This window comes from Salarias fasciatus, chromosome 8 (assembly GCF_902148845.1).
Source record: "Salarias fasciatus chromosome 8, fSalaFa1.1, whole genome shotgun sequence".
In the NCBI taxonomy this organism is placed as follows: Eukaryota; Metazoa; Chordata; class Actinopteri; order Blenniiformes; family Blenniidae; genus Salarias; species Salarias fasciatus.
This window is the reverse complement of record NC_043752.1, coordinates 16,595,634-16,605,883: the sequence shown is the minus strand read 5'-3', so window position 1 is coordinate 16,605,883 and position 10,250 is coordinate 16,595,634. Positions and strand designations below refer to the sequence as shown.

Genomic DNA, 10,250 nt, shown 5'->3' with positions numbered 1-10,250 from the left:
TTTTTATACCTGTTTTTGTAATTCAGAAGTTGCTCCTTTTGAGGAACTTCCGGTTTGACTCGCGAACGCTACTGCGCACGTGCAGTTCTAAATTACTACAACACTAACACGTGCTTTGAGGTAAGACACGACGGACTGATGATAAAGATTATTTTATAAATATTTTTGCATTGTAATATTAAATTGTAAGCTTTTTGAAGATGGTTTTCCTCTGTTGCGATGTTTTTTAAATTGGTTTTGCACTCCTTAAACACTAGCGAAGTGTAGTCTCGTTTGTAATGTTAGCTAGCTAGCTCGCTAGCTACTTGAAGTTTCATCTCATATAAACTTTCGGACTGTTTATATATTTCAGTCGGGAGCCATGGACAGTCCACTTTTTACTAGCCGGTCCCAGCTTTTGAGAAAACCATCAATGAGCCCGTTATCATTGATCAGCGGAGGTCCCCCACTGAGACCCCCTGCCACTGCGGCCACGGCGGCCCCGGCGGCCCCGGAGCACCGCGGAGGCGGTGAGACCCAGCTCCGGTTGTCATTTGACTCTCAACACCTTTCTCTTTCTTTTTCACAGATGTAGCCATTACTTTTCAACTGAGAATATTTAATAAGTTGTTTTCATCTTTGGCTGTCTTCTGTTTTTTTAAGCTTTCTTTTTATTCATCTTTCTCATTTTACAAGTGAAACATTATTTTCGCTTACTCATGCCACCATGTTTTAAGTGCAGACGTTTAATATTAGCGTTTTCGTTTCAGAAAAGTTTCACATTTGCATGTATGTTTGTGAGATTTTCAAATACTGCCAAAAACAAAAGTTCCCTTTAGAAAGAGGATGAAAAAAGCTTTAAAATAAACTTCAAGCCCTCAAAACAGCTTAAATAACAAGGAAGTCACAGAAGATTATGGGTATCAAAATGTGTCAGTGTTTTGTTTTGAAATCAAGACAAAATTGTGACCAAAAACGTAGGGGTGTGATGCTTTTAAGAAAACTAAAATGAGAAAATATGACTGGAGAAACAGACCTTTTTAATGTATCAGTCACAAAACAATACAGGTGCATTTTGTGCACAGGTCTAATGAGGGGACAACTTAAAATCCAAGTGGTACTGTCCCCTGGAGACAGGTGTCTCCTTAGAGGGACAGGCTATGAGGACAAAATGGAGGACATGCTTGAAATAAACAGTTGGAGTTCATTGCTGATAATGATTTATCAAAAATACCAGTGGAGACATGAAACAAGGTCAGCTGCAGGTCAATGCAGAAACACGCTAAACAGTAGTTTTCCCGCAGGGCCATTAGTGAGTTATGTATTTTTATTTTATTTATTTTTTACATATATATTTAATGAAACCACATGCACAAGGAGACAATCCAGTTTTTTTTGCTTTTTCACTTGAAATCATTGCTGTGTCAAAGGTTCCCTAACGAGAAGATTGATGGCAGTAGCATATTAACATGCACAGACAAGTTTTTAATCTGTTGTCATTCTAAAAAAATGTACTTGTTTCCTCTTCACAGGGCCACCAAATTCACCACTCAACAAGAATGCCCTGGCAGTATGTAGTAAATATGCAGGTTTTGTCATTTATCTCAGTGCGTGTCTCATTAAACTGATGGGATATTCTGTGTAATTTTCTGCACCACAGCTGTCAGGATCTGGGCCACCAGCACTCACTGTTATCTTCTGCAACTACTGCGGCCAGCAAGGTAATATATCAGTTTTATCAGGGTAGGTTGAGTCTGTATATCTGTTACGTGCACCCTGTTGGTTTGGATGTTGCTACACAAGACAAAACTAAGACTGCGTTCACACCAGGATTGCCCGGTGACTTGGGTCGATTGGGTGAGGAACAGCTGATCTTTTCAGAAGAATAGAATTTTGCTCTGAAGAGAAAATACAAACTTAGACCTCTCCACATGCAGCTGGAAAAAAAAAACACAATGTTGCCATTTAAAAGCGTTGTTCTTGTCGGTGGCCGTATGGATATGCATGTTCTCTTTGCTCCACATCTGCCTGTATGACATTCTCCTGATTTTTTCTTTGTTTCCATAAACTTCCTCAGGTTCGTGCTGTTTGCTTTTGTAATGCTCCACGCACTCTTTGATTCACTTCCTGTGTTTGCTTCTCCAGATAATCTGTCAGTATTACACACTGTAAACAAGTGTGCAACTAAACAGAGACTCTCAGTTGTAACAAATTTCCTCTTTGAAATGTGCAATCTTTTAATATGTGCAAAAGCATTTCTCATTGTATCGAACGTGTCAATTTCTAATGGTTTCTGAGGTCAATGGGGGGACTTGCATTGAATGATTACAGTAGTTTATTTCATTTTTCAAATTTATTCCACCATTTGGTTTTCTGTTTGTCAAGATGTAAGTGCAGTCTACTTGACTGTCGTTTTTCCTGGCAGGAAACTTTCGGTGCAACAGCTGCAAGAAGATTCCTTACTGCTCAGTCGTGTGTCAGAAAGAAGACTGGAAAGCACACAAGCATGTGTGCACATATATTGATGAGAAGACTAGAAAGTAAGGAAAGACCCTGTAGCCATTCTCTTGTGTTAATTAGTGAAACACGATCTGATTCTGCCAATTTTAAGATGAAATAACACTGATGACTTGTTTCTTTTAATAAGAGCGCTTTCAGAAAAAAGCATCATCTCTCCAGCTGAAGGAAGCAGCGCGCCCCAGCTAGAGCAGAAGGTATTGGAAAGTTTGAATGATTTAAAAGAAAAAAAAAAACCAAAACAAAACTTTGGTTCTTAAATTATTTTCGTAATTTCATTGAAGCTTGGCAACTCGGAAAGCTCCAAGAAAGTGTATTTGAAGGACCTGCAGATCCCTAAATTTGTTGAAGGAGCTGACGTCCAGGTACAAAATGCCCAAAATTAATGTGATCAGCTCTGTTAAATCAAGTGCAGTGTTCATGTGTTGTGTATTTGTGTCTTCAGGCGTCTGTGTTGGAGTTCTACAGCCCTGGCAGGTTTTTTCTCATGTTTCAAAGTCCTGAAATATTGAAAGCTCTCACAGACATGAGTACAGAGCTTCAGGGAACGAACAGGTCACCCTCTGTATCAAACTATGTGCCCTGTGTTGGGGAGGTCTGTGCTGCTCAGTTTTCCTTGGATTTGGTGAGTAAAGACCGTCCCGATTAAACGGGCGCAAGTTTTACATTGATTATACATTCTCACCGACTTTCCTCTGTGTAACATGTAGAAGTGGTACCGCGGTCTGATACAGACTTTGACTCATGACCAGAAGATGGCAAAAGTCCTTTACATCGACTTTGGTAACGAGGAGGACGTCCCAGTGGACAGGATCAGACCCCTGGCAGCCAATATTAAACCACTCAGTCCTTGTGTAAGTGTATTTTAACTCCAGATGTTAATATTAACCTCATGCATGGTAAATGTTGTATAACTGTGATCTCCAGGCAATGGAGTGTTGCATTGCCGGTGTGGTGCCGGTGGGCGACAAGTGGTCAAGCGAGTGTTGCACAACAGTGAGGGAGATGATCGTTGGCAAGATTGTGACTGCATGCCTGGTGAAAACACAAGAGCATGGTCAGAGCTTTGCTGTGGATATTCTACTTCCCATTGGTGGGTCATGTTAAAATCTAATTGGTTTGACGTTAATTCGAGGACCTTAAGCTGAATGCCATGTTTTGTCTTTCAGAAAAGCTTCTGAGCACAGTTCTCGTTGAGCTCGGCTTCGGAAAGAAAGAAACCAAACCAGCGCCAACCAAGGAAGAAATAGGTTTGTTTTGATGTGTTGAACTCGTTCCAGCTTTCCCACTTTGTTCACATGTCCTTTAGTAAGTGAATATCTCTTTGTTTGTATATTCTCATATGAAACTCTTAGATGCCATGACGAACGCCTCCTTGGAGAACTTCAGGCGTCTGGCTGATGGTAAAGACGACAACTCGTGGGCCCAACCACCGGAGCCACTGAGGCAGGCGGTGGGCGACCGCCTGTCTGTTGTTGTCATCCACTTCCAGTCACCTACTGACTTTATCGTGCAGAAAGTGGAGAATGCAAGTGAGAGGCGTTCCCTGTAGTTTTGGCAGCCTGAACTCCCCAGCTTTGCTCCCTTTTTGTTCACCTCTGTGTGGATCCTGGTTGACAGAGTTGATCCAGGACTTGCAGCTGAAGCTGAGGGAACACTGCAGTCAGGTTGCAGCTCCGAAGAACTTCAGACCGGCTCCCGGCACAGTGTGCTGTGCTCAGTTCACAGGTCCATTGATAATGCACATATCATCAGTATATTAAACGTTTGAGTCAGATGATGTGAAATGATCAATGAAAAAGCAGCATAACACACGCTGAAGCAGCTTGCATTTCAGTTAAATTGAGATGTGTTGTTTTCCCGACTTGTTTCTGCTTCCTCCAGAGGACAAGCAGTGGTACAGGGCAACGGTTCTGGCGTATTCATCAGAAGAACGCGTCTGCGTCGGCTACATTGACTTTGGTAACTCGGAGGATGTGGATTTAAGCCACCTGTGTCCCATCAGCGCCGCACTTCTAGAACTTCCAATGCAAGCTATACCATGTGGTCTAGCAGGTAGTTCCAACTCATTTTGACCGATCACAGTGGATCCGAGTGTGTGTTGACACACAGATGTGAATTCTTTCAGGCGTGCAGCCCATCGGAGAGAACTGGTCAGAGGAATGCGTGGTGGCCCTGAGGCTTCTCGTGTCAAACCGGATATTGCACGTGGAGATCCTGGGAGAGCACAATCGCAAGCTGTTGGTGTCCATGGTCGACGAGACCAGCGATCCCCAAGCTAACATGGCCGAGGTGCTGATCTCCGCGGGCTACGCAGCAGCTGCTGCTGTCGGGACCAAAAGTGACTCGCCGGCTGAGGCGGCTGCTCCTGCAGCGTCTGTGCAGCCACAAGGGGGCAAGTACCAGAGAGTTATCTCGTCATTTTACTTTGAATTTTCAGTAATACATTTTTAGGGACTCAAAACTCTACAATACATTAAGAAATATGTAGAAGAAATTACTTGTCTGCAATAGGAACCAATAACAATTATGATTTTTATGGTTCGGTAATTAAGCACAAAGTTTGATTGAGAAGAACTTTAGCGTAACAATATGTGCCGTGTTTTAATTTTTACTCCACAGGATCTCCTCCGGTGTCTGAGCCTCTGGTTTGGCGCAGTGCTGAGCTTCCCAGTGACGGCCAGACGGTGGCACTGCAGACCACTGTTGTTGAAAACCCCGGAGAGTTTTACTGCCACATTGACAGTCCTGCAGGTATCGTTTCCTCAGCATATACAGCTGCCTTTATTTTATTTTTTTTAACACTCTTAAAATCAACCTGGAAATATACCTGGAGGAGCACATGTTAGTGGTTGTGCAGACTCCGTTTGAGCCAGTTTTCAGAGTAGTTTTTCCCCTTTTATCAAATGTGAAGAGCTGATGAAGGCAGCATATGTTCATTAGTATATTCCTTACTCATTTTTATTGATTATGAAATGTTACAAGAGGACTTGTACATATTTTTTTTTAAAGTCAAGAGTGCATCAGACTTCAAAATGTTGCTTAGAAAAGTGAGACGATGCGTGATGAACACTTTGTTTTTCAGCCCAGCAGCAGCTCACAGAGCTGGACTCTGAGTTGAAGCTGCACTGTGAAGCCGATGCCACGTCTTTAGTGCCAAAAGTGGGGGACCCTTGCTGTGCTCTGCACCCTGGTAAGACGACCTGGTCTTAATACAGGACATGATGCTTTGTTTTGATCAAAGATCTGTTCCTTTCATAAAAGGTGTTAAGCGGAGATTAATTTAATGTCCGTTATAAATGCATTCTGAACTCTAAGGCCTGATTACACCTGTCATTGAAATGTGTCTCTGCTGATCCGGGCGCACATAACCCCTTATCGTAACTTCTCTTGTTGAGATTTAGACAGATCTGAGGTCTTTAGCCACCCAGAATAAGGCTTGTGTTGTGATCTGTCGTACTTGTTTGTGTATAATGCACTGTTTTCTCCCCAGGTGAAGGAAGGTGGTGCCGGGGCATGGTGAGGAAAGTGTCTGAAGACTGCGTAACCGTATACTTTGTGGACGGCGGGCAAACCATCGATGTTAAAATGAGCAATGTCCGGTCAATCACCGTCGAGCTCCTGAAGCTGCCCTTCCAGGCAATCCGCTGCTGGCTCGCAGGTAGAAAACACTGTTAAGGGTCAAGGAGGAGTTACTTATTAGGCATTTATTTGAATGTCTCGTCCTGATCATGGAGTGTTAAGTTACAGTCCCCATCCTGACAGCAGTAGAGGTTGACGGATTCAGTGTTTCCCCCGAGTTTCCACTCTAAACTGTGTTTTTAGGTGTGGAGCCCCTGGAATCAGAATGGAGCAGTGAATCCCTGCTCTTTTTCCTGACCCTGGTAGATGGGCAGCAGCTCTCTGCTCGGGTGCTCTCCGTCACTGAGCAAGGCTGCGGCGTGGAGCTGGAGAGTAAGGGACAGAACGTGGCAGCCGCTCTCATTTCCGAGCAACTAGCCAGAGTTCCTGGAGAGCTGGCCAAAGAGAAGCACGTGACGACGGGCCAACCAGGTAAAGACGGCGAGAAGGAACCGCGGACGGAAGACGCCTCTAAAAAGCCGTCGGCTGAACAGCTGACTGCGGTTTCATCAGACGGTCAGTAAACACATCAAAATCTGCTGCTGTTTTGATGGGAAGTCATTCGTAATGTTGCATTCTGGTTTCAGAGCCGTTTTTCCCAGTGGACTGGAAGGCAGTGGAGCTGCCACTCAACAGCATCTTCAAACCCGGCGTCGCTGCGGCCATTAACCCCTCCCTGTTCTACGTTCTCAGCCCCATTCAGGGTTAGAACCCGGGCTGAACATGAAACACGAGCAGTTGTTGCAGTACTCAGCTGTTTAATTCTATTTCTTTCTTTTTTTTTTCTGAAGTTGATGGGGAAAAGGTGAAGGAGTTGATGGAACATCTTGCGGCCTACTGCTCCAAACACCAGACGGCTTCATCTGCGGCTGTGAAGAGCAGGCCTGCTCCTGGGGCTGCCTGCTGCGCCCAGTTCTCTGGTGAGACACGGTTCATTAAGTACTGAAGATCTGAAGAGGAGCTCATGCACTTTTCATCACATTGTAGTTCCTCTTTCTGCCAGAAGGGGGAGACAAATGTCCCCGATTTAGTAATTACAGCCACCCGATGAGGACAGATTGATCCATCAGTGAATGCTTCCATCCACAGTTTGGCGTTGCCCCCCCCCCCCCCCCCCCCCCCCCCATTTATTTTAATGTCAGCTCTCTTACCTGAAGTTGTTCTCTAGAGCTAAGCTGGTAATTTCATGTCTGCTCGTCGAAATAATTACACGGCGAGTGTGAGTGTGTGTGTGTAGCTGAGCATGGAAACTGCTTTAAATACAGTATGCACAGCGGAGACTATAGCCTGGCATACATTCCACAGCCCGGTAACAACAGGGTCTGTTTTAACGGGGTTTTCGTGCTGGTTGCTGGTCCTGAGTGCTGCTGCAGGGTTTTATCGTCCAGATCTCTGAAAGTGGGCTCAGTGTTTGGTTTGAATAGAAAGTTTAGATGGATCCATCAGAATGATTTTCATTAAAAGTGTGTTGTTGGGTTGGGAAAATAAAACAAACGCGAGTGAATGTTTTGTCTGGCAGCAGACAACACCTGGTACCGAGCCGTGGTCCTGGAAGTGGGCGACGCCGAGGCGAAGGTCATATACGCCGACTACGGCAACATGGAGACGGTTCCGTTCTCCAGAATTCTGCCGATTCCCCTGCGCCTGCTGCAGCTCCCTTTTCAGATCACTCGCTGCACCCTCCTCGGTAAAGAAAATCTCACTGCGTTCTTCGTAATTTCTTTGTGCTACGAGTTTTCACTCCAGCCGACACCTCTCCCCCTCTTCTCCTTCAACAGGCATGGAGCGCTTTCCGGCAGTGTGGCCCGAAGACGTGACTAAAATGTTTCAGCGTGCGCTGTCGGACGGGGTCTTTGCGACTGTGCTGTCCTTCGACGGCTCGGCCAACGTGCTCTCTCTCACTCTGCCCACGGAGAGTGGGGGGGTGCAGATCGCCTCCATGATCTTCGATGCGTTGCATCCCCAGAACAAGGCCAACGCTCATCCACCCGCCAACCCGAAAAGCGACCAGACGGGCAGCGGCACGCCCGACCGCGCCGCCGCGGCTCCAGACGGCGCCCCGCTCGGCGCCATTCCCAAAGTGCGAAGTTTGCCGAAAGAAAGGACGGGTCCGGCTGGAACCCCGAGACCAACCCAGACCTCCGAGGAAAGATCGATCAGCCTTCAACGCAAGAAAAGTGCTTCTGCAGCGGCGGTCCACGGTTGGTCTGAACGTCTGAACTGTCGCTACAGGATTCATTTGCTAGTTTCTGTTTTTCCACATTTCAATTTACAGAATTTTGGAAAAGTTTTAGATGCATAATTGAAACATTCTGTAAAATTAAAGTATTTTCACACCTGCTTCAGATATGAGTAGTTTAACCGTAGCTTCAATACTTTCTTTCATGAATTACATCATGTAAATTTAACTTACACTAATTGATCACCTTGATTAGATACGACATGTCAGATATATGAAGTGTTGACACTCAGCGCCTTTTTTTTTTGTTTTTTTGTTTAGTAAATGGAGTGAACACAATCGACCACCAAACGGAGCAGCCGTGCCGAAACGATTCCAAACCCAGCAGTACGTATTGCTTTAAAACCCGAGCCGGGGCCTGACCGGAGATTTTCTAACGAGTCTTATTCTGTTGTTCTCTCAGTAACAGACCATCAGACGCCATGCTGCTGCCCGAGTCTGAAGACACAGGTGAGGGCTGGCATTAAAGCTTTATTAAAGTTTCCGAAATCTCACAATCTTGTTTTGCAGGACTAGAAGTTGTCTAAATCCTAATATCCTCCTGAAGCACAAGTTTTTCTTCTTCCTGCTTTCCAGATGGATCGCCTGGAGCAGCTCATGCAGTTGCAGCTTTCTCTCATCAAGCAGATTGTTGCACAAGCAAAATAAGGACCAGAGATGTGACACACCGCTCATCCCTCAGTGATGTCGGGTAGTTGCAGGCAGTTTTTGTTCTGTTAAACCAGTTCCCAAATATTTTTTCACAAAACCATGTTTAATTCAGTGTCTTGAATTCTGACTGAGCGCTTCTTTATTTTTGTGACCTCTGATTATGTTGCTTTATAGAGGTTTAATGATAAAGCTTGAAAGCCCTCAGTAGGTTTTTTTGTGTTGAAGTCAGCAGAGTTTTGGTTATCGTATCGGAGTCCTCGGTGTTCTGTGTGGCATGCTGACCTTGTACCGTCGTCTCTTCGGTCCTGGTCAGTTCAGTTGGATCGATCTGAAGGATTTCACGTTTCAGTTTTCCATAAAAGTTTAAAACGCTTCATGTGTGAGTTATTTATTCGTTTATTTAGACACCTTCAAGTCGTGTTTTTAGTGTGGATTGTGTTGTTTGTGGCTGAGTGAGACCACACCCTGCTTTAGAGATGAGAGGGGGACAAATTAGAGCCCACCGGTGCAGGTACATGAGCGGTGGGCATGGCCAGGAGGAGGAGGAGGAGGAGGGGTCGGCGCTCCGCTGCTGTCCGGAGCAGAGAGCCACATCACATCAGAGCTGCAGCAAGGTGCTTCAGAGCTGGAGGAGCTCACTGGAAAACACTCGCCTTGACGGATTAGGACTGCCCAGGGTAAGCACACGCACACACACACACACACACACACACACACACACAGATCTGGAGTTAAACTTTGGTGCTCAAATTGAGTTTGAGTGTTGAGCAAAGGAAAGTTTGGTGATCGTGTGTAAAACTTAAAACTGTGTCATCCATTGGAAGTTGTGGTTGAGAACAAGATGACAGCGCTTTGTTTCTTAGTGAGTTACTGCTGCATGTCAGGATCTTAACCTTTGGCTGCGTGTTCGGCCACCTTTGACACGCGGACGACGAGTCCAGATGTTGACTGGAGCATCTAACTAGAAGGCAAAAAGAGCACATTAAACTGAAGTAACTCATTTTCACCTGAATGACAGCAACATCATTTCAGCAGCATTTTCAGTGATAATCAACCCACCTGGAGTTAAAGTCTCTTACTCCCGTTCAGTTTCCTGCTGTTTGTCGTTACGTGCAGCAGGCTGTGCATCTTGTGTGGTTTCCAGTTGGCCGTTACCGACACACACGTCTGGGCTTCCATGCATACCAGAGAAATGTCACAGCTTTTAATCTTAATGCTACACTCGTGAGGAAAAGTTTCCACA

The 10,250-nt window shown here is 45.2% G+C and overlaps 1 protein-coding gene across 1 annotated transcript; it reads left to right on the top strand.

Moving 5' to 3' along the window:
• Positions 1 to 397: 397 nt before the first annotated feature.
• tdrd1 (tudor domain containing 1) lies at positions 398 to 9,004 on the top strand. Its single transcript, XM_030098911.1, has 22 exons — positions 398 to 509; positions 1,512 to 1,549; positions 1,640 to 1,700; positions 2,405 to 2,487; positions 2,781 to 2,861; positions 2,942 to 3,121; positions 3,207 to 3,350; positions 3,424 to 3,589; positions 3,852 to 4,028; positions 4,117 to 4,224; positions 4,381 to 4,551; positions 4,625 to 4,891; positions 5,119 to 5,250; positions 5,582 to 5,689; positions 5,990 to 6,157; positions 6,322 to 6,633; positions 6,705 to 6,821; positions 6,909 to 7,037; positions 7,637 to 7,804; positions 7,896 to 8,204; positions 8,760 to 8,806; positions 8,933 to 9,004. Exons 1-22 carry the CDS (start codon positions 413 to 415, stop codon positions 9,002 to 9,004), a joined length of 3,135 nt encoding a protein of 1,044 aa, XP_029954771.1. The 5' UTR covers positions 398 to 412.
• Positions 9,005 to 10,250: the final 1,246 nt, after the last annotated feature.

What these genes read in the sequence shown, in the direction of transcription:
- tdrd1 (XM_030098911.1), top strand. Translation starts at nt 413, where the DNA reads ATGAGCCCGTTATCATTGATCAGCGGAGGTCCCCCACTGAGACCCCCT. An exon ending in CTCAGTTTTCCTTGGATTTG is followed by an intron (nt 3,122 to 3,206) that starts GTGAGTAAAGAC and finishes TGTAACATGTAG; the next exon opens with AAGTGGTACCGCGGTCTGAT. An exon ending in GGATATTCTACTTCCCATTG is followed by an intron (nt 3,590 to 3,851) that starts GTGGGTCATGTT and finishes TGAAACTCTTAG; the next exon opens with ATGCCATGACGAACGCCTCC.